At 44.6% G+C, this 24,362-nt stretch overlaps 1 protein-coding gene across 1 annotated transcript; it reads right to left on the bottom strand.

Annotated features, from left to right (window-relative positions):
- Positions 1-15,939: 15,939 nt before the first annotated feature.
- Positions 15,940-22,740, bottom strand: grxcr2 (glutaredoxin and cysteine rich domain containing 2). The gene is made up of 5 exons (XM_030361045.1): positions 22,409-22,740; positions 21,006-21,192; positions 20,186-20,295; positions 18,903-19,136; positions 15,940-16,172 (listed from the first exon to the last, which is right to left on the bottom strand). Exons 1-5 carry the CDS (start codon positions 22,463-22,465, stop codon positions 15,942-15,944), a joined length of 819 nt encoding a protein of 272 aa, XP_030216905.1. The 5' UTR covers positions 22,466-22,740; the 3' UTR covers positions 15,940-15,941.
- Between the last annotated feature and the right edge of the window lie 1,622 nt (positions 22,741-24,362).

A 24,362-nucleotide genomic window follows, 5' to 3' on the forward strand; every position in this document is an offset into this window, starting at 1 on the left:
GAACACAGGGACAGTCTTGTTCTGTGACCTCTCCACCTTCCAGCCTCTCCTGCTTGTGAAGAAGCGCTCAGCCATGCAGGTATAACTGCTGTGCAATTATTTATTTTGGATATATATTTAAATACGCCATTGAACATTTTGATCAGGGAAAAAGATTTATTTCTGGCTAGCAAGAAAATAGAATTGTTTCATTATTATAATTTTCACTAGCTTTAATTGAATTACAACGCAAAAATGAAATCCAAACTATCTGTATATTAGTTGACAAAATGTAGTTAAGTTAAAGATTTCTACAATGAACATATCCACTAGTAAGGAATGTATTGTTGATTCAACATTTTGACTAGTGACAAATGAATGCTTGAAAAGGAGTACGTTTTTTCGCCACGTGTTTTCGAAATCTCTTTCGATTTTTACTATATTTGAAGTGTCTTGCATTGAAAAGCTGCAGCATGAAAAATCAATGAGTCTTTCAAAAGCCTTTAAAATTCTGTGAAGTTTCAATTTAAGGATTTCTATGTGGTTAAAACAGAAGTTGAATTGGAGCAACCCTTCAAAAAGCCAAACTGCAATATCACGCTGCGTGGAGGAAGTCTGTGTCTGTCGGATCCACTCTTGGTCCGAGTCCGACTGTGTTACGGAAGACTTCCAAATTAAATGGAACTGCAGCACTAGGCCTTTCCAGAGCATGTGAATAAATGCATTATTCTGGATGACGGATCTCCAGAAAAGAAAAGAAAAAAAGCAGTCTATTATTCATCAGTAACTTGGTCAACCTGTTTGTGCCAGTGGGGGATACCATTAAGTTAATATTGATTGTGTCAGAAACCTTTTGAAAATGTTTTTTTTACAGAATACATGGCATCATAAGCTAAATCACTGAAGTCCAACCGACTTTGGTCATACACCATTGTATATAGGCCACAATTGTATAAAGGCTGCAAGGCTTTTGCTTAGGTTTGAAAAGTACAGTAGTGAGGTAGGGGGGGGGGGGGGGGGGGGGTGCTCAGCTCGCGCACGCACCACCTGATTTCCCACACAACTGGTCACTAAAGCCGCTTTTCCACCGCACATGTAGCTCGACTCGACTTGACTCGACTCGACACGACTCGACACGGCAGCAGCACGGGTCGTTTTCCACCGCAAATAGTACCTCCTGGACGTGGGCGGGGTCGGCTGCGCGAAAGGGCCGTGACGTATTTTTGTACGCGACGCAAACAACACCTACGCAACCCACACATGGAGAGAACCCACATAACAACAATGGAGAACATCGATAACATTACTATTATTAGCTGGCATGTTGAAGAAGTTGAAGAAGTTGAATATGTTTGCCGCGGCGCTGCTATGGCTGTTACCAGCATGGTTGCCATGTCCTTCTCGTGACTTCGTCACACTCTCTAGCCAATCAGTGGCCGGCCGTCTGCCGACGTCACCTTTTAGCATCGGCTCAGCCGCTTGGAACCTAGAGCGAGGCGGTACTAGAAAAAGCAGCCACTTCAGGTACCAGATACCATGTTTTCGCGGTGGAAACGCAAAAAATGCGAGCTGAGTCGAGTCGAGTCGAGTCGTGTCGAGCTGGTACCATGCAGTGGAAAAGCGGCATAAGGGAAGTCTTAAAGGCCCACTATGCAACTTTGGGCATTTCTTTGCTGTTTTCTTGGTTTTGGCACGCACATTTCTCTACACAGCGCCCCCTACAGCTTCGTAGTAGATATTTTACAACACTGTCGTAACAACTCATAGACGACCCTTCCCCATGCACTTCTACGCGAGCCGTGTGCATTTGTTTTCAAAGAAGCCGGCGAATGCGTGGAGCTATGTCCGAAGTAGATGTTCATAAAGTGTAGGCAAGGTTATACATTTTTAAAATGCTGTATTTGTATTGCAATAAACATAAATCCATCATTTTTTATAGTTGACGGGGAGAATTTATACCCTAGATTATAATTGTTTTATCTTAGGTTGAACAGATCAATCTGTGTAAGAGTGTTGGCCAACATAATAATCGAAATAAACAAGAACCTGGATTCGGGGATTCAGTCTGTATCTGGGGGACGAGAAAGACGAACAGCAAAACACCCATGGAAACAAAGGTGTTTATATGGTTGCAACCAAGCAAGCTAGAAACATACAGGGCTCACAACAAAACGGTCGAGAAAACAATTTTTACAGGGCTCACAACAAAATGGTTGAGATTTGTACAGAGACTATCAACATCAAGAATACCACGAAGACAAAGTTCACCCAAGGTAAACTTTCAATTTCAAAAGCAACACGGCCAAGTCGGCGTCTGATTTGCAGTCTTCTTTTTCTTTCAGTTCACGCTATTCCTGAAAAGCTTGCCCAACGTTTACTCGTGTCTGGCCTCTCTGTCGGTCAGTCTCCCTTTTCTCTTCTTCTGTTCCTCCGACATTGGGTTTCTCTGTCTCTTTTTAGTAGGCTGATCTATGATGAATGTAACAATCCCTTAGTTACTTGTGTTTATATCGAGCCTTTTCCCTGTTTGGGGGTCTGTGCCGTAAAGCAATTTGTTACTTTGCGAGACCCAAGACTCCCGCGAGAGTGGGCGGCAGGTCGCCGGCAGAAACATATTCCTTTTCTCCGCCAAGATGCGCAAGGGGGAGTCGAAACAACGAACAATCGAACATAAATGTATAATAGAACCATCGCAATGACTCTTAGCCTGTTATATTAAGGTAAATCAAGCCAAAAAAGTTGCATAGTTCCCCTTTCACTCGTGTCTGATCTCTTTTCTGGTCCATTCTTCTTTTGTTCCACCGACAGTCGCCTCTTGGGTCCCTTATCAGTCGATTGATCCATGATGAATGCAACAATTGCCTCGCAACTGGCAGTTTATATCTAGCCGGTGCCATGTTTGGGTGTGTGTCTGTGCCGTAAAGCATTTTCGAAACTACAATCTGACTACATTTTCGAGGCGCGATTGGATACTTCCGCTGCGTCACATCTGGATTGTGTCGGTCCGAACAGAGCAAGTTGCATATGCGCTTTTTCCTTGGGAGGTGACATGGGGCAATGACACACCCACCAAACGACCCAGAAATGGTTGCAGAACCATCAGAATAACTCTCAACCAGCATAATTAATGTAATTTGGGCTAAAAAAGTTGCATAGTGGGCCTTTAACTGAATCAATCACTGAAGATGTACAGTCATTTATCTGGTCTATATTTGAGTAATAACGGTAAACTAAAGGAAATTTCGTTATGAACGCCCAATGAGGTCTTTGGAATTAAATGATGCGTCTGAATCTCGGACACGCAAATATACAGATTCTCAGTGTCCCCCTTTAAGCCCAAGCTTGGGAATTAAGTTAAAGTATTGAAATAGACCCTCAACATTAGGTCAAAAAATGGGGGTGCCACAAACAGGATGGAAAATGATTTATCCATCTAAATTAGTGATTGGTAGATTGGTACTTTGGTGGAAATCTCCCAAGTAACGACATGTATCTTCCGCCACGTCAATGCCCCGACAGGACCCAGAAGCGACCCTGAAACAGACTTTGTATGGAGTCGCGTCGCCCCGTCGATTTTGGGGTCAACATAGAGTAATACTGCTCATATCAACTCAATAGAGCCTGTGTGTCACTAGTTTCAGTCTAGCATTGCTATAAGAACCAAGAAGAACCTTCATTGCCTTGTCCCATTGACCAATAACATCCCCCCCCCCTCCCCCGTATCCAGCCGTCTCCAAGAGATACTCACATAATCAGCTTCTCTTCACCGTGTAAAACACATTTAGTCTCTCCATTAAATCTTTACGCAGAGAGTGCAGAGTAGCTTTTGTAAAATGCTAATCCGTGATGTTGTAGCAATTGTGCTCTCGCTCCCTAATGGATGAAGCACCATTTATCGGTGGAGAGAGAGAGAGAGAGAGAGAGAGAGAGAGAGAGAGAGAGAGAGAGAGAGAGAGAGAGAGAGAGAGAGAGAGAGACTATTGTATTATAAATGGAAACACGGTTTTAGGAAGCATAGGATTTGAAGGAATTAAAGATTACCAAGATTTTAGCCACGGTTGTTTTGATCTGAATTGCACATCATTGATTATTTTATCCAGTATATGTTGAAAAAAGACTGACATAATTGTATAATTTTTACTTTGATATGATCTGAAATAAGATGAAGAGTCTTTGGTCTCTTTACATGTCTCAGAGCATCGTATTGCTCTCAAACCTTGTTGATCTGAACCCTTTAAACCTGGTCTTAATGTGTTTATTGTGGTACTAAATGATCAAGTCTTTTTTGGCCAAATAAAGCCCTCTTATTACCTCTGATCTAATGATCGTTGATTGCTGACAGGGGAGGGTTTAAATTGTCTATTTTGGGCTGAAAGACCCATTTCACAAAAGGCACCATAGTAGGACACTACTATCACAATTGTTGCTCATAACACTAATTATGCGTCTGGTACTGATAGACCCAGTAGACTCTTTGCAGCAGACCTATCTACACTAGTTTAGTCTACTACCCTTTCCCTTGTACATGAAAATACCAGACCTATAATTTGTGTTATGAGGACACCCATGTTTGTCCTACGATGACTATCTGTGAAAAGGGTCTACTTTCTCTCCTGTCTCCAAGTGCTGTATCCTCACTTAACACCACATCTGCATGAGAGCCTAAATGTACTGTGGGGAGAAACCAAATAGGCTTTAATATATCAATAATCAGATCTTTGAATAGAGACATCAGGTGTTCCCGGAACCATTAGTCTTGCTTACGTTGGTGGTCTCCTCTGAGGGGGATGGAGTTGGAAATAGAACACCCCAGTAGGGCGTTGGACAAAATGTCAGCTCATAAAACCAAAATCGATATGCAGACATTGTATTGCTTGGGGAAAATTTAAGAAATGTGGATCCTTAAAGCATTGATAATAAACATTGATCTAGTTTGTGTTTGTTTGTGTGGGATGCGTGTGCGTTAAAGTAACTTTGCTGAATGCAATATATTGCAACAGTTTTTGATTGTTATTAGTTGTGACGTATTATCGCCCAGGCGGTTTATTTTTTGACGCTTTTGGGTGGATTATTTGTGCTTTGAGACCATCAAACCGGACTCACAGCACTACACAGCCAGCATCCTACCGCTCACACGTGCCACTCTCGATGGGGAACTAACATGCTATTAATTTAGGACAGAGCTACCGATTATATTCTTCTGTCACTATGACATGGGACTAGCCCGATATCCTAAAAATTTGCATTCTTAAAGACAAAATGTCAAAACAGTCCAAAATCTGCATCCAAATCAAAAGGCTTTATTGGGTGTCCATTGCCACAGTGTGTGCAGGGTCCTCAAACAAATGTGAATAAGGCAGAGCTATAATTACACTTATGTGTATTATGCAACTATTTATTCGTGACAAACTGGGTCCCTCTGATGCCAAGAGAACAACAATAAACATGAAGCATTGATAGAGTGAGCGGGAGAGAGAGAGGTTTTTTTTTTAGAAAGTGAACACAGCATAACATGGGGCCCTCGCCACAAGTCGTCCCAACACATACGCTGTTCATAATCTGGCAGCACGGAAGAGAGGGTTTAGTTAAAAATACTTCTTCTCTCTAAAAGCTCCAAGCTGTAAACAATGCTCTTCCACCTAATTAGGAAGATAAGTCTTCTCCTGGGCAGACGGGACCGTAACAGACGGTGTCTCGGAGAAGAGCAGAATAGAAAATAACCTCCTGTGAGTGGCCTCCATCTGGTCTCTGTACAAAGCACAGGAATTAGATGCAAATGCATCACTCCGAGGAGCCGTTGCATGTGATCTCCAGCCTATATAGGTCGTCCAAATCAACCCATATCAACGTTTCAGGCGTTTATCAACAGTATTATAATGCTCTTCTATCACTTCATGTAGTGCTAGAGCCCCCTAATTTAATATCATTTATATATCACTGTGGATTTATAGTATGTTATCTACTAGTTTTATTAAACCTTAATGCCCTGGTTCATATAAAAGAAACCAGACGTCTCTATTTCACTCCCATGTCACTCTGCTCACCCACATAAAAGTAGTTTTTGCGTCACTTATTATATTGTCCATGTTGATAATTTAAGTAGCTTTTTAGAATGTTTTTCGTCTTCCTTTTACTTTATTGATTGCATTTAGGCTTCGAAAATGGATTTCGTTCGGCAGAAGAAAAGCAAACATACGTTTTTGTTATGTTCTTCGAAAACACGTCCTCCTCATCCGTTTAAAAGAGGAAGAATAAGTATCGTCACTTGAAAGTCTCTAGCAAAACAGCTCAGATGACCACACAACGCAAGGACATTAATTAGAACATGCAAGCAAGCTCAAGGATTGCAGCGTCCATAAGAATCACCATGGTAAGAAATAAAACATTGCATAAACTAACATACTAAACATCATATAGATTTCCTGACAGAAGATTACGTATTCAGGTGAACATTTATTGCTAGAAAGGGCCTAAAACGTAGTTATGCATTGTTTTGGATGACCTATACAAACAATCTATTCTGTTGATTAGGTCGGAGGACAGGCTGGCCATTTAGGAGGTCTGTGACCGGCTGGTTCTTATCAAAGAGCCAGCCTGATATCATAAGCATGATATCACATTAAAGTGATATCATGCTTTTTTGACCCGCACCCTTTCATTTCCACCGGAGGGTGCGGGTCGGTTCAGTCTGCAAAGGTGCGGCACGGGACGCGTTTCCACCATCAAAAGTGTGCGTGATCCGGACTGAGCTGTATTGAGCTGTACTCGTCTGGCAGTACTCCTCCATTTGGGTACTGAGACGCCTGAAAGGGTGCCAGCAATTTCGAGCTACACACGCCGTCCGTTGGCCAACAGATTACATTTCCGTGTGGATAATAACAAACAAACACATTACCCGCGAGGTATTTCTGGACAACGGCGAAGCTTTGTTTATTGAAGAAAATGTCACGCAAAAGTTTGCCGTCCTTCTTGGACGTCCTACATTGTTGCTCTTTGTTCTCTTTTTCCTTGGATTTATTCGCAGGCTACACTGTCCGGCTGCGGTGATATCACGATGCTTACGTAGCTGACTTTAGTCCTTGCCAGCACAATAGTAAAAAATAGTAGTAATAGTAAAACAGAACGTTTTGGAAAGATAATGTATCAAGATAAAGATGTTCATTTCAACTGTGTTAATATATTGTGTTGTTGGAAGTATTTTAAGCTATTGTTAATGTTGTTTTATTATAAAGAGAATCAGCTGCATCGTATACAATGTAAGGGTTATGGGATTCTGCTAACATAAAAAAATGGAGTTAGGTGAATAAGACTGGCTCACAAATAAACCAACTGGGTTTGGGGTGTTGGGGTCACCAATTAGCTACCCAGCATGACTGTGGAGGAGCCTTTAATACATGGAGCATTTGTGGACTCCACAAGGACAGAGCTGAGTAAGCCCAGCCTATAGCCCAGCTGAAAGAATTAAAGGGACCCTTTACTCCAAAGACACATTCTTGCTAACTCCACATCATCGGAGGGATGGAATTTAATGTTAGACCAAACAGAAGACCTTTTTGTTTCTTTGTTTTGTTAAACTTAAAAAGAAAAAAGAAGTATTGGAAATCCATGGACATTCCCTTTAATTTCCTCCTCCCTCTATGCTGCAAGGTAAACAAACATATGCAATACAAGCTTAAGGCTTATGAAAATGTGCCTTGGTTTATTTACAACACATCAAATGCATATTTTATCTCCTTCTTGTTTTGTTATCAGGTAGGCTACCTTTTAGTAAACAACCAGTATAGAATTGACCAAATATACGCTAAAATATAATACAGATGAAAGACGTTTTGCCCTGCTTGAATGCCATCCGTCTTTGTATTCTGTATGAGAGACACACATAGAGTGAGGCCAAACAAAGAGCCCACTGCATAAACACCGAGCCCCGGCGTCCTGGCGGGTCCAGGGACAGAGCCATCTAATTGGCCGCTAAACAGCATGCCGTTACTCTTTAACTCGGCTGATTGGAGCCGTTCAAAGAGGCACCACCTCCTGTGACAGTTGGCTGCCGGTGTTGTCTAAAGCCCTGGCGGCCGGGGTGTCATGACAGCCATCGTACGGCAGACGGGGGGGCCGGAACACCTGATACTCTGCAGCCCCCCCCCCCCCCCCCCCCCCGGGGTCGGCTGTGTGAGTCATTAAAGTACCTCAGTTTATAGTTCCTAGAGGAGAGAGAGAGAGAGAGAGAGAGAGAGAGAGAGAGAGAGAGAGAGAGAGAGAGAGAGAGAGAGAGAGAGAGAGAGAGAATGACAGAGAGAGAGAGAGAGAGAAAGAGAGAGAGAGAGAGACAGATAGAGAGTCAATTCCAGAAGAGAGATTATATTTTTCAAGTTTTACAGCTTTTAACACCCTCTCTCTCTTACTTTCTCTCTCGTCAAGCATTCAGTCAAAAGTAGAGCTGAAGAAAAGTCTGATTTGGTGTGCACACGATGAGAGTGAGTGTGTGTGTGTGTGTGTGTGTGTGTGTGTGTGTGTGTGTGTGTGTGTGTGTGTGTGTGTGTGTGTGTGCGTGCGTGCGTGCGTGCGTGCGTGCGTGCGTGCGTGCGTGCGTGCGTGCGTGTGTGTGTGCATGTCTGGCCCCTCCACAAATACACGATTGCCTCACTCACTGCATTTATGATGAGTCGGCCAAAATGTCTGTCCGTCATTCAGCAACTCAGAACCACTGGCTTCGTCCCCAGGAGGTGCTAGTTGCTATTTGCAGCCCTCATCCAGGTTAACCGAAGCAATGCTAAACAATATAAATGACGTTGGAAACAGAGCAATGTAACGCAAGTCACTTATTATCTGTTCCATCGGTCTATAGACTGGATACATTTGATATGGGCTCTAATGGTTGAAACTTCAATTGCGTGCATGAGACATCAAAGTGTCTGAAATAAACCGAGATAAAAACCTATAGGGCATGGTTTATATCGGGACTCAAAATAGACTTTGATGATGTCATGTTCCTCCTTCTTCAGCTCCTCGCCACGGTGAGTATTAAGTCTTCAGTGTGTCATTAGTAAACCGTTACTAAACTGCATCTTACCCTAGTTGTAAATGGGACTCAAGATAGTGCTTATGGCACGGTGTTCCGAAGCACCCTGTGGAACAGGAACACTCGCTTATATTGAATTGCTTTTTATTCTTTTTTCGTTTTGTGAGCAGATGATTCAGGTGAGAGAATAACGTGGCACAATTTTCAATGAAGGGAAATTACTTGAGAGATGGGAAGTGAGAACCCATCCAGGAAAACAGAGGGAGAGAGAGAGAGAGAGAGAGAGAGAGAGAGAGAGAGAGAGAGAGAGAGAGAGAGAGAGAGAGAGACGCATAGAGAGCGAGAGTGAGAGGGTGACGCATAGAGAGCGAGAGCGAGAGAGAAAGAGAGAGAGATGGAAATTGACAGCCAGAGAGAGAGAAACTGTCCAGTGATCATCCTGGACCAAATGGGAAAGCTAGACTGCTAGATTGCTTGCAGATTGCAGAAGTGGCTTGCTATCCTGCATGGAACTGTGTGCTTAATGACCATAGACTGGCACAGTCTGCTCCCTGTGACGCGCGTTATAAACGACCCATATTAGCTTCCGCACATATATGCACCCCCACCAGCACATTCTCCCACCTTATCTATGATATCTATCTATTTAATTTTTTACCTAGTGAGGGCATATGATTTAAAAGGCACATTTTCAATATAAGTGGTGTTTTAATCTACCGTATAAGAGGTATCATACCTGTCCAATGGCTAATCGTCAAAATACAGCCCATAAAATTAAATCTAGTCATATAGATAATTTCAATATATGAGGATGACAGGCAGTACTCTGTCTCTCTCTCTTTCTCCCTTTCTTGAGTTGCATGACAAATCGGGGGCCATAGCGACACGTGCACAGACGGGGGCCGTAGACACCTCCGAAACCATGTCCAAACCTGAGGAATAGAGCATACGTCAGGGATCCATCTCCACACAGATATTTTAAGCATCCGCCTCCCATATAGAGTTGCAGGGTATGGAGAGCAGAGTGAGGGGAGGGGGGGGGGGGGGGGGGGGGGGGGGTTGGAGGAGGGAGAGGAAGGCAGAGGAAGAGGCAGACAATGCTGGAGCACCTGGATGATGCATTTGTTCTTCATTGTCCCGTTGTCACAATTCTACTTCGGACAAAAAATGCATGTGACACCAGAAGGTGGCTGCATATATTAAAGAAATTGTTTGGCCACTCATGGCGGTAGTGAACTAATGTCACAAGACACGAGAACACGGCAGAACAAAGCAGTGAGCCCGGCCCCAACACACACACATGCCTTTATGGTTTCCTCTGTGTGTGTGTGTGGGTTGGTGTGGGTGTGTTTATGTGCTTCCATAATAACCAGCTGTGGGAATAAAAGTGAAACACTCTCGTTCTCCATGCGTCTCTCTCTCTGTCTCTGTCTCTGTCTCTGTCTCTGTCTCTGTCTCTGTCTCTCTCTCTCTCTCTCTCTCTCTCTCTCTCTCTCTCTCTCTCTCTCTCTCTCTCTCTCTCTCTCTCTCTCTCTCTATATATACCTATACCTATACACATATATATATATTATATATGTGTGTGTGTGTGTGTGTGTGTGTGTGTGTGTGTGTGTGTGTGTGTGTGTGTGTGTGTGTGTGTGTGTGTGTGTGTGTGTGTGGTGTGTGTGTGTGTGTGTGTGTGTGTGTGTGTGTGTGTGTGTGTGTGGTCCCTTGTTAAGGCTTCTCAGCAATAGAGGAACACTGTACACTAATGGGTATCAAATGATTCTGGTTCCTCGGGACACGGTGAAGTGCAGGAAGACTTTAAAACATGGGAAACAAACCTTTGGAGTTCACGGATGAGGGCAGAGAGCAAGCATAGCTGAGGGCTGCCCACACCACAACACACACTCAAAAAAGTGTAGAGATGGAGAGCAGTGAATGAGAGATTGGTGTGAAGGAGAGGGAGAGATCATATTAAATACAAACATGATTTAGCATACAGTCTGCTGGTCAAGTGTAGATACTTGGAATGGTGTGGAATGAATGGAAACATGTTCTTATAGGTCGTGCTGTGCTTGAAGCGCTTTCCATGGTCATGGATATTGATGTCGACGATTGTATATTAAAGACGTAAAAACAAACGTCTTGTAGGTGGGACTTTTCTTGTAGGGGTTTCTGCTGTATAAGAGGGGGAGGGCTGAGTTGTACAATAGCCATATTGTATGTTTGTTTTAGCATATGGTTTGAGTGCTGTAAAAAAAATATTATTTGGTTTTGAATTATGATTTATTCATAATTTGCCGACATATTTTGCGATGATTATCTCTGGTATTACGGCAGGTGATTGGATCAGCTTTTAGCCAATCAGAACAGTAAACCACTAACAAAGAGCCACAGAGTGATGTGTACAAGGAATAAATGTGGCAAATTAAAAGCTAATTTACCTCACCAATTTACACTTTGGCACAGGCAATGCATGTCAGAACACTGTCGGCCGATGAAGGAGGGATCAATGAAACAACCCAGCCTGGTTGTCAAGGTTACCAGAGGAGGGACAAACCCATTTAAGCGAGACTCTGGTACAACGTGTAGAATTGAGTGGCGTCTAGCAGAACGGACCTGGCAGAAATTGAATATAATATTCATAAGTATGTATACCTTTTGGTTGTGGTTGTGTTGTCGGTACCTTACTGAGCCAATTATATCTGCATAGGTGGTCGGTCCTCTTCCATGGAGGCTGCCATGCTTCTGCAGTAGCCCAGTAGGAGAAACGGCCGTTGGTAAATGGACTGCATTTATGCAGCGCTTTTCTCACCAGTGACCGCTCAAAACGCTTTACAATATCACCTCAACATTCACCCGGTCATGCACACATTCACACACCGACGGCCTGCTCGTCAGGAGCACTTAGGGTGAGGCGTCTTACTCAGGGACACCTCGACACTCGACGATAGTTGGGGCCGGGGATCCAACTTGCAACCTACTATAAATAATAATATGATATAAGCAATGTAGTGTATGAAATGTGGCGCACACACCGTGGCACCGTTACGCTCTGTATCTGAGAAGACTAACCCCCTGCTCAGATGGAGCTTCACACATCCATACACACAGTGGCGTTATATGTGTGTCTAGAAGCTTTACCCTCTCTTGGACGTTGACATTAACATCATCCGCCTCTCCGAAGGGGCTAAACACATCCTCGGAGGCCATGTCCAAGAAGCTTAGACCGCTATCAGTCGCGCCTCATAGTCTATAAAGAGTAAAAAAGATCCTACGCTTTTAGAGGATTTCATAATAATGAAGCTTGACTTTTAGCGAATGGCAGTATGTGGATGAGAGGGATTATGATAAATTACGTCCATGTTTTGGAGACATTCGTTTTGGAGGTTGTTTCCCTGTTTGATAATTCATAGGCTATCACTCTTTCTGTGATAGTTCACAGTTGCGATACAACTGCACATCGTTATGTTATCAAAAGCATCAAATTCAAGTATACGATAGCTTATATTGCCAAATGCCTATTGAGATTAAAGATCAGTATATATAATAGACAGTTGTAATTGTAGTATATCAATGTAGTTTACTACTATGGCTGCAATAAGAAGAAAAACATGAGAGGCTGTTACTTCCGCCATGTGCTACAACTTGTTTAGTGCCGTGGTGATGATGACAGAGATACCCGATTGTGATTGGTTAAACAGATTTATTGGCAGGCTAGAGCAGTCAGAACTCAACCATGATGCAGTTAAAACGAACGTCCCTTTTTACTTGCACATTAAACCTCACACTATGGGCCAGTATAGGCCACTTTAGTCGTTAGGCTAAGGGAGGGGTGAAGTATTCAGTTGGTGGCAACCTGCAACCTGCCCGCTACTAAACTCCCAAAAAATTGACCTATAATACAATAAAATAACCTTTATTTTCACTCAAGAGACACTGAGGTTTCCCTCATTTACAGTGGAGACGAGCATACACAGCAACACAATAACAAGGATAACATTATGATAAAATAAATCTACAAAGTATACAAAATACAAAAAGAGCAAAAACAAAATAGGATGAAATACTAAATGAGAATGAAATCAGCGAAAACAATTACAGTGGGTTCTATACAATTCAGAAGTCATAGATTTAAATAAACCAAAAGTATGAAGAGCAGACATTTTTAAGTTGCTCTGCAGAGCATTCCATGAGATTTGAGCACTGAATGAAAAGGCAGGCCTTCCTAGGCTGGAGAGAGCTTGTGGAACCGTTAGGAGGAGCAGCTCACTGACTGGGTTCAAAAGGTCTCTGTGTCCCAGTCAAGCATCTTCCACATGTAAGTTGGCTGTTTCCCAATGAAAGTTTAAAATATAAATAAAAAACAGTGTTTCTCACGTCGCATTAAAAGAGAAGGCCAACCAACCTTTTTATACAAGGTGCAGTGATGGGTTCTAAAGCAGTCACCTGTAATATATCTAAGGGCTGATTGATATGCTGAATCCAAAGGTTTTAGGGTAGAAGCAGACGCATGCTTATGAACTACATCCCAATAGTCCAGCACTGATAAAAACACTGCTTCAATAACCCTCTTTCTACATACCATTGGGAAGCTGATTCTATTCCTCAAATTTGTCTCTGTCTCTGTCTCAGACGTAATTTGCAAACAAGTTGATCAATATGTGATTTACAAGTGAGTTTTTCATCAAGTCAGAAAGATGGCTATAAAGGAGCAATGATTTATAGTGCAAGACAAAAAAAGATATAGGCTAAATATATTTTTACTCAATATTATTAATAATAATAATAATTTACAAATGCGATTGAGATTGTTTTTCTATTTTACATTGTGAAGTTCCACCTGCCTACCAAAATCAGTATGCAGAGTAATAAATAGAGTTGACAATATAAGAAAATGCACACACACACAAACACACGCACCAGCACACGCACCCAGACACGCATGCACACACATACACACACACACGCACACACACACTTCACAGGCATTTTACAATAATTACATAAGAGATCAAGGGATTTAGGCATGGTTTATTAATACAGAAAAACAGTCTCAAAGTCTGACGAACATACATTTAAAATGACAGGAACCTGCGTCTAATAATTCTGTATAATCAACAATTAAACTGCATTGCAAGCGAATATTCCACCATAGTCATGTGTTCTCCTCAGACCAGCAACCTCCTTCTACCAACCACCCACCACCCACTCTCTATGTGATATGATATCCCCTCTCAGTTCTGGGATGCCCTGATTTCCTTCTTGTGTCTGCTACTCCTCGATGTCTTCTCCCGGGGTGTAAACAGTTAAACTCCATTTGACTCCATAAGGAGAGCGGTATGGAGGATATTAAAGCATCAATTACTCCCTACACAACAAAAGATGAGTACAGAAAAGGAGCAGGCCTCTTCATAGCGAGTGGGGAGAGGGGGAAATAACATGTGTATTGTCTGCGTGCCTTTAATTAAAACACTAACGCGGTTACACTGCGTGTCGCATTATCTGAAAGAGCGATGCGGATGCAGAGCGACGTGGCAACAGGGGAATGATTATGTGTTTGTGTTATCAAAAGCAACGCTCAGCGCACACAGTAATTGAAGTTTATGATTCTCTCTTTTTTTTTGTCACCCCCACGCGCCACTAATGGCTTTCCTGGCCTAATAGTCCTTCCAAATATCACCGCGACAAACATGTTCCATTAGAGGGACATAACATCACAGGGAATTTCTACTAGAAGACTGGACAGGGCGCATACACGACCACACACACACACACACACACACACACACACACACACACACACACACACACACACACACACACACACATGCATGCAAACATGCGTGCGCACACACACACACACACACACACACACACACACACACACACACACACACACACAAGGACCTAACAGGCACACTCGCCTTAACCATTACCCCTCACCCTCAGCATAATTGCACGTACATAAAACACTCAAAACACCGACAAGCACACACACACACATGCAGTGAGGGTATGTATGCGAGGGATAATCCTATACTAGGTTTGCTGGGAACCACGGGCTTGCCTCCGGGAAGTGCATTATTTTCCGATTGCAGCACACCTAAGACTGGATTTTCCCGCTTATAACATGGCCTCCAGCGAATCGTTAAAATATAAGTGGGTTTTATCATTTCTCGGCCGATTCCATCTCAGAATGAAAGCTTTCAGCTTCCACTATTTGTCGTTCCTGGAAGCACAAAAGGTCTGACCGGAGCAATAAATGGGTCTGACTAATGCTTGGTATTCATGGACAGAGATTCATATTGAACGAAACATCACCTCACACTTGACAACGTTGTGTGTTAGCCGGCAGAAGACAGCGGTGGTCAATAATTGCAAAATGTTTTCTCTCTACTCAGACCGACCAGACTGAAGCCTGCTGCTCTCGTAGCTCTGACTACGGGGAAGTCTGGAGAATTAAGCAAAGCGTAGAGCTGATAAACACCTTTTCATGAGGGATGGGTAATAGGATCGGGGCTAAATAAAAATGAGCCCAGGTCAATCAACGGCGATGGACGAGACCAGCGTTACTCCCCCCCCCCCCCCCCCCATCCCCGGAGACGTATGGACGATGTGCAGTCGACCGCTCCGCTCAAATCAGTACTTCCCTATGCTTCTCTGGGCTTTCGGTGCATTCGGTTTATTCATCAAACAGTTAAAACCAAGTCCAGCCTCGGACAGGGATGATGGCCAATCATAATGTAGGATAGTAGGGTCGCACATGGGCTGGCCAATCAGATGCCAGGGGTTGGAGTTACCCCATGCCACCCTTGGCCACTAACTGGAGACAGCACGGCAAATTATTTCAGTTCAAGTTTTCGTATTTCTTTTTTCCTCCTGCTGTTATCTGAAAATAATGTACACCTCTCAGAACTCCCCCCCCCCCCCCCCCCCCCCCCCATGTGCAGCGGTGCTACTTGGCAGTGGCGGTGCAGGCCTGGCAGGGCTCCAGGCCGTGGGGGTAGCAGGCCTGGCAGCGCAGGTCGCTGATGGACCCGTGGAAGCGGTTGGCCAGCGAGGACAGCTTGCTGCCGTGGCACAGGGAGCAGGCCGCCCGGCCGGAGCCGCCGCACTGCTGGCAGCCGCTGGCCACCTCCTGCACGCACACACACACACACACACACAGGACACACACACACATACACAGGACACGCACACACATACACAGGACACGCACGCACGCGCGCACACGCACGCACACGCACACACACACACACACACACACACACACACACACACACGCACACACGCACACACACACACACACACACACGCACACACACACACACACACACACACACGCACACACACACACACACACACACACACACACACAGGGCACACATACACACGGGGCACACATACTCACAGGACACACATACAAACACGGGGCACACATACACACAGAACACACACACACACACATCGTAGACACACACACACACACACACAGGACACAAGGGACATACACACAGGCATGAGTGCCTGCCTGAAGGAAGGAGAGCAAGGGAGCGAGAGAGTGAGAGTGAGAGAGCAAGAGAGTGAAAGAGAGAGAGACTGAGCGAGAGAGTGAAAGAGAGAGAGACTGAGCGATGCGATGGTCATGTAGTGGCGGTGGTGGTGATGATGAGGTTGAATGGGAGAGTAATGAGGTTGGGTGGGGAATAGGGGGAGTGGGCTGGGGAATGGGTGGGAGTGAGGTGCTGAGGAGAGAGAAGATGGAGCAAGGAGGAGGCGGGTGTTTGGTAATGGAGAAACATGAATAAAGAGTGGAAGAAGCTATCAGAGGATAATTTTAAGTGTCTTTCAACAATGTTTTGTAATTTGAACAAATTAAACATGATGGAGGGGTGAGCACTAGACAGCACACTTTTAAATGGTACACAGGAGAACATCTGAAAACATATTTGATTGCAAGCAGGTCTTAGGGAAATACACTCAACTAGTCTTTCTATTGCTATCTTTGATAGCCTTTGTTTGTTGAAATGGCAGCATGACACAATGGCAGACAGACAGAAAGAAAGACGGACAGATAGACAGACAGACAGATAGATAAATAAATTGACATTAGCCTGGTGGATGGATAGAAAGATAGAAAACAGATAGTCACGTATCATTCACACCACAAACAGCATACATAACCTTGGTGGTTGGAATGATTTTAAAAAGAAAGCCCAGGCTGGAGGCAAACTGAACTAAAATATTAGACCAAGAATAGGGCCCGAAGACATGAGAACCTCACCGGGCCATGGCTGCCGGCAGCAGAACGCAGGGGGGTGGCGATACCAGAACAGAGAGGACCACACTAGGAGATGAGTAGGATGGAGAAAACAGCTAACAGGCCTGAGCGCCCTGAAAACTCTCTCCATCTCTTTCCTTAAACCTCTCTTCATCTCTAGCACACTTCCTCTGAGGCGGCAGAACATGAGAATATAACAGGAGAGGTGAGGATGGTAGGAAGAAGGTGAACAGAACCGCATCCGCCAACGGAGGTGTGTGTGGGAGGGTGTGTGTGGGTGTGTGTGTGGCCGTGCCAAGTATCAAGAAAAGAAAGAGAATAAAATAGTGGTGATAGATGACTCTCCTAAATGAGAGAGAAAGAGAGAGAGGGGTAGAGAGAGGAAACATATAGGTGCAAAAGGACCAAGGTGAGGACAGAAGCGGTTGGCTGGAGGGGATGGCGGTGCCGGTGTATGGAGGGGAGTGGCGGTGTTTGGGGGAGAGGTGGGGGGGATGCACATGAGAAAGAGAGTGAGAAAGGGCAACACAAGAACACACGCTCACACACACAGACCTCAGGATGACACCGGTGTCGTTCTGATAAGAAGGTGATTGTTTTAGTGGCTCGGAGGGGGCAATGTCTACCTTGGCAAAGTATTGATCTCTTGCGGCCCGGGTGGAGGATGCTGAATCTCTTAGCCAGCCGGGATGTTGTGCATGTATCTTCATATAACATATTTGTGTCTTTTCTTGGATGGCTGACTTCCATCAAATCAGAGTGTTTGCTGTTCTCTAAATGTTCAACAAAACTGGCAATGAAAAGTGATATGAGGGTAGGCTGATAGAGACTAAACACTTGATTATGTACTGCACTCCTGTGCTTACACATTTAATTAAAAACAGGAGGATCCCATTTAATGGTCGTTAATCAACATTATACTGGTCATTCACCCGCTTAACCACTGCTAAAAGTACGCTCACTCACACGTAAACACAGAGCTACACAAACATGCATACACACCTGCACAGACACGCACAACTACACACACACACACACCCGCGGAGACACACACACACACACACCCACACAATCTCAAAAACACAAATTTACATTAACACATGCACACAAACATGCATTCACACATTTAACTAAACACATGCACATACACATCCCCAAGCCTATTCCCCTGTGCGCCTCCCCGTGGGGACAAAATGTACTGTTCTCATCGCTGAACAATACCCCGCAACCCAGCCGCCTGGCACTCAGTCACTCCCCGGACTAAACCATTCAGGAAGCAGAGTCAAACAAAGGGGGGGGAATGGAGATCTGGTCAAGAGACAGAAAGAGACGGAGAGAGAGGAAGAGTTCAGGAGAGACCGGGGAGAGGAGGGAGCAGATGAAAGGAAACAAAGCAAGCAACAAGCGCGTGTGCGTGTGTGTGTGTGTGTGTGTGTGTGTGTGTGTGTGTGTGTGTGTGTGTGTGTGTGTGTGTGTGTGTGTGTGTGTGTGTGTGTGTGTGTGTGTGTGTGTGTGTGTGTGTGTAGCGTAACCTTGGCGACATCGGTCAGGGACCATTACCTTGTCGTCAGCGTCGCCTAATGGCTTCCCCCTCTCCTTCCCTCTCTCCTTCCCTCTCTCCTTCCCTCTCTCCTTCCCCCTCTCCTTCCCCCTCTCCGTCTCCCCCCCGTCGCGGGGAGACGACGGAGACCTCCTGGATCTCCTCCTCCTGCTGCTGTGGGGGCGGGGCTCCGGGCCGGCCCCGCCCCGTCTCGGTGGCGCCTCGGGGCTACTCTGGGGGGCCGCATCCGGGGTCCTCTGCCGGGGGGCCCGGATGATGCGCAGGTTGCTGGTGTAGATGATGATCTTGCCAAAGTCCAGCACTGAGGACTGAGAGAGAGGGGGGGGGGGGGTCCTTTATACACCATCTTAACACCCCGGTGCTTTGAGGTCACCTAGGATCCTCCTACCATGTCATCGTGTGTACCCTCCATTAGGACGTCCTGCCCTCTGATCAGACTCCAGGTGGTTCATCTAGAGCCTGATTTGTGACGGACTGGAAGATTCCAAAACAGCCGATCAGAACTGGACTCTGACGGCGGCCGTACACAGAAGGAGCAGAGAGCATGAGCTCGCTGTGGGCCTGCTGTCGACTGGCCCACAGCGAGCATTAACCCCGGGACATTTTTTTTGGCCCACGTCCGTCCCTGTTTGTGATGCTTTACATGTAATATAAAGAATATGGACGCATGAGAAGGGCAATATTGATTCATGAAAAGCCAATCTTTACGACCACAGAAAAGTCCTTATTCAGCAAGACAATTATGATTTCCTGAATATAATCTTCAGCCGTAGTTCGGCTGGCCAGTAGCAATGCTGACCTAGTGAACATCAAATCCATACTACATACCGCTAAGAATGAAAAGTCCTTGATAGAATTCATGTCCAGAATATAGTTATACGAAGCCCTAGCCTTCCGGCACTTTGTTAAGAGAATAAGCCATACGAGAGACAGAACCGCAAGGCGCCATCGATTTATCCTTCACTCGCTGGAATAATGAAGATGCTGTAACCGCCCTGCAATAAAAATGATATGTCTGGTGGTTTGGAATATTATTTATCAGTCTATTTAGTCAATTTGAATAAACAACTTTTTTTGCTTCATTATGCCAAATCGTTGATACATCTATGATTGTTGCCAAACACATAATCGCAAAATAAAATAATATTTTTGTTGTATTCCATGAAACTAAATGAGGCTGAAAGCACAAATCCATCCTGCTCACGCTTCACCTGACAAAAAGGAGGTACGTTATTACATTCATAGGGTCTGCTCTACATTCCTATTTGTTATAGGATATGGATTTGCATATTGCTAATCCATATCTCCAGAGCCAGCCACAAACTCAGGGCGCAGACACACTGACGGACGGCCTCACATCGGGGTCCCCCTGAGTCCCGTCGCCCTGGGACACAGCAGGCTTGTAGCCAGCCATCCCCCGGTAGACGTTGATGCGCTGGGCGATCACCCCGGTGGGAGGGTACACACCTGCACAAAGACACACAGGACACACGTCAGAACAGCACAACAAACGACGCCGTGACGGTGGTAGTTTTAAAAATCAATTAAGTTAGAGATTACATTTTAATTAGTTTTGTTCTAAATTCACTCATGAAAATTGATGAAGTAAACCCCCAACACATGTTAGGGAGAAGTCGTGTCTCTGCCTTTGAAAGAACCAACTGATGGATGTTTTTCGTTCATTATTGTTGTTATCATTTTTCATACTGGAGCAAAAGTGATGGTGGCAGTCAAAAAAGGCACAGGTTGAAGGTGTTATGTAAGACAGGTAAACCCACACATGCACACACACACACAGAACCCCTGCCCCCCGACACACACACACACACACACAGACACACACACATACATACAAAACCACACAGAGGACCCCCCTCCCCCCACACACACACACACAGACACACGTACAAAACCACACAGAGCACCCCCCTCCCCCCACACACACACACGCATAAACTGATAAGCACACACACAGAGGACCCCACACAGAGACACACACACACACACACACACAAATACACACACACACACACACACACACACATACACACACACACACACACATGCATGCACAACCCCAAACTATACAAGCATACCCCAACATTAAGGTATAGCATGCAGCGTATGGCTCAGAGCCTAGCGTAGCCTAGCGTTGCAGCGCGCGCTGAAGGGCTCACCCGGCTGGTCCTCGGGGGGGGGCTCCTGGAAGCCACACAGCTGCTCCAGCTCCAGGTGGCTGGGGGGGAGCTTGCGGTGGAGGAAGCTGTGGGGGTACTTCTCCTCGGGGCTGTCCACCTCCTGGCCGTCCTCGTACACGTGCTTCAGCACGCGGCCGCTGTACGACGACGCCAGCTTGAACCGCACCTGTAGGGCGCCGCGGAGCACACGGTTCTGCCCTCTGTGCTTTATTGATGCTCAGCCTTCTTTCGGTGTTTGGTTGTTTTTTTTTCCCAGCCAGCTGATTCCACTCATTAATTGCACCCATGGGCGAGGCTGATGAGCAGAGCCAGATGGTTGTCTCAAATGTAGCTGGCTCCAGGGAGGGTTACTCCTTCTGTACCCAGGACTTGTTCTGTTTGGAACTTGGACGGAGCATGGATGTTTGTTTCACACCCGAACTAGTTCTACTTTTGTCTATTCTTTATTTATTTTTTCCTGTGAAGACCTGGTGGTGGCAGGATGAGGTGTTGAGGGGTAGGACAATGACGGGGGGCGGGGAGACGGCTCAAAGCTAGGGCTATTTCTGTATCGTTGGCAGAGCTCTCTCTCTCTCTGCTGTCTATGTCTGTGTCGTTTTGTTCCAAGCACTGGGCGTTTTGAAGTCCACGTTTTAAGAGGACTGTCTGAGGGGTGAATAGGCAGAGGACAGCATGAGGGGAAACTACTTTCACCTGTTGTCTTGTCCCTGTGAAACGATGCCACGCCAAATGTGCTCCTTCTAAATATAAACATGAGGGATGTGCATATATGCATGAGGGATTCATGTATCCAAACCTGCCATTTGCTCAATGGCTCCCAGACTCCTGGGAGACCCCTACTGTGTTGCTTTTACCACTTAACCCTGGCAAATATAGTAATACTTGTGTTGAAGAGAAATGTTTCACATTCAGTGGTTGAATATTTAGATGTTATAATATTAACTTAACTTAGTCTTAACTCAGGTTTCAGTCGCCTCAGTGAAACTTATTTTGTCAACATGAAAATTTTTAATGTGTGTTATTAATGTGTAATAATTGATTGAAATACAAACACAGCAACAAAGTTTCGAAAAAACCCATCAAAAGAAAAAATGGCTGGTATTATTCTCAGAACAATATTCAATGCTTTGAAATGCATTGCAATTTGTGCAGTTTTTACAAAAAAATTACATCCAAAAGCTTTTCAATTAGTTTGTATCAAATCAGTGTGTAAATCCAATTAGCAATCAAGAGTGAATTAATCACATGCACACAATGTATTTTCAAATGACCTGTATCTCAGGCTGATATGCACACAGACCTGGCAGGTTTCCTTTTAGCAGAGTCTGCTCCACCAACCTTTTTCTTCTAAATGCATTCAATATAATGTCCAACCCACTCACCTTCCTATGCTTGGCGCCTTCATACCGCTGAGTCAGCTGCCTCTGGATCTCCTCCATGTCGTCTCTCAGGGGGGGACCTCTGAGCTCAGCCGCCGGGGAAGAAGCGTCCTCCTGGGGACGGAATGAGGTCAAGGCAATGGGGGAGACAGTGCGAGAGGACGGATGGACGGATGGATGAACCAATAGATCCTTGCACTCAGGACAGAGGTGTGCGATGATAGAAGGGGTTTGTCAGGGAATGAACCGCTCAGGATGATGTATATGAGAGGTATAGGGACGAGGCGGCAGTGAATAGGGAGCGAACGTGGTCCTCTGCCCCTTCTATGCTTTACTAACCCAGGGAGGACCCTGTGTTTCAGGGCAGCCGCGTCAAGAGCCGGACGGTTGTTCAATTATTCACCGTTGGATCGTATTAGCAAAAGGCTTGTCGCGAAACTGGAATCCTCAGTCATCAAATAATCATGCTCCTCTGAAAAGGAGCCACTCTGTGTGTGTGTGTGTGTGTGTGTGTGTGTGTGTGTGTGTGTGTGTGTGTGTGTGTGTGCGTGTGCGTGTGCGTGTGCGTGTGGGTGTGTGTGTGTGTGTGTGTGTGTGTGTGCGTGTGGATGTGTGTGTGTGTGTGTGTGTGTGTGTGTGTGTGTGTGTGTGTGTGTGTGTGTGTGTGTGTTTTTGGTCATGCTGACAGGAAGTAACAGCCTGCCATTGCAAAAAAGGATGTAGTGGTTTGTTGAACAAAGTAAACCACTAACGGAGTTACCTCTCGATGAATTTCACAAACTTTCAAGGCCTACTTTCTTAAGCTTATATCTGAGATATCTTACTATGGTGAGATTGAGAGGAATCGTGTTTGTGTCAATAGATAAGAACTAATGTGCTACCAATTAAAATGCATTTCAATAAAGGCCTAAGAGAAATTAAGCTGTAAACAAGTAGATAAAATAGATGACGGTAGAGTTAAGAAAAAGTGCCTGAATTGCTTATGCCTTATCATGAGGGCATACACTTACATGTATTTATTTTCTTTCGAAAAGTCAATTTGTGTTATTCAGACTTTTTGTAGGAATACACAAGACCTGTATATAGGGGTACTTTGCAAAAACGTGATGCCCCTTTGTCAATGCAATTTGACATGTGTTTGGATTACAACTTTGATAAGTTTGAACGTTTATTTCTACTTTGCCTGAACCTGAGTGTTTGTGATACCTTAATAAATTAAAGGTGATCGGTCAGCAGTCATCCTTCTCCCTTATTGGATCGATGACCCGACACAGGGGCCGAACATTATTTGACATCTACACATGTTTGATTATCCGGACATCTACAAATATCCATACATCTATATATATTCGTTTTACAACCTGCAACACAACCGCTTTCAGCATTTTCCAGTTTCTCTCCAAATGGGAAGGCGCTATTCTTTCCCCCAAATGGGCCCGCTAACTTTGAACTTGATGATTTGATGGCAGTCAGGTGTACGTGTATTGCATTCATTAGCCCAATTTGGTCTAGACGAGCTTTTCTGACCGCCTTCGGCCACCAAATAGGATGACATTTATTGATGGCAGTGGCAGATGTTTATCTTCTGTGATACATTTTTCAAACTTTCTCATGTGCAAAAGGTTATATTAAAGGGTGTTTCATAAATGTGTTTGATTGAGTTTGTGCTCATTTAAAGATAGTGTGATGGCTGAAGACTTTAAAACAGTTATTTTGATATTTTGTTTATTACCCAGCACAAAAGGGAGAATAAATAACAGTAAAATATAATAGACTAACAAAAAAACAATCTATTGTGAAATCTGTAGACTCATTTTTAAATCATCGGAAATCTCTCCATTTTCATTTAATTCATACAATGACTGGGAAGAAAAAAGGCAAGATTGTCAAGATGGGGCTGTGATTGATTTGAATCAAACTGCGCATATGTGGGTCAAGTGCAGGTTAACCTGTCACC

This window comes from Gadus morhua, chromosome 7 (genome assembly GCF_902167405.1).
Source record: "Gadus morhua chromosome 7, gadMor3.0, whole genome shotgun sequence".
Taxonomy (NCBI): Eukaryota; Metazoa; Chordata; class Actinopteri; order Gadiformes; family Gadidae; genus Gadus; species Gadus morhua.

Bases quoted from the DNA above. Each gene is read 5' to 3' on its own strand.
- grxcr2 (XM_030361045.1), bottom strand. From the start codon at position 22,465: ATGGAGGAGATCCAGAGGCAGCTGACTCAGCGGTATGAAGGCGCCAAG. The intron at 20,296-21,005 runs GTGAGCCCTTCA...GTCTTTGTGCAG, and splicing joins CCCCCCCGAGGACCAGCCGG to GTGTGTACCCTCCCACCGGG. The intron at 16,173-18,902 runs AAGGAGAGAGGG...GTGCGTGTCCTG, and splicing joins AGAGGGGGAAGGAGAGGGGG to TGTATGTGTGTGTGTGTCCT.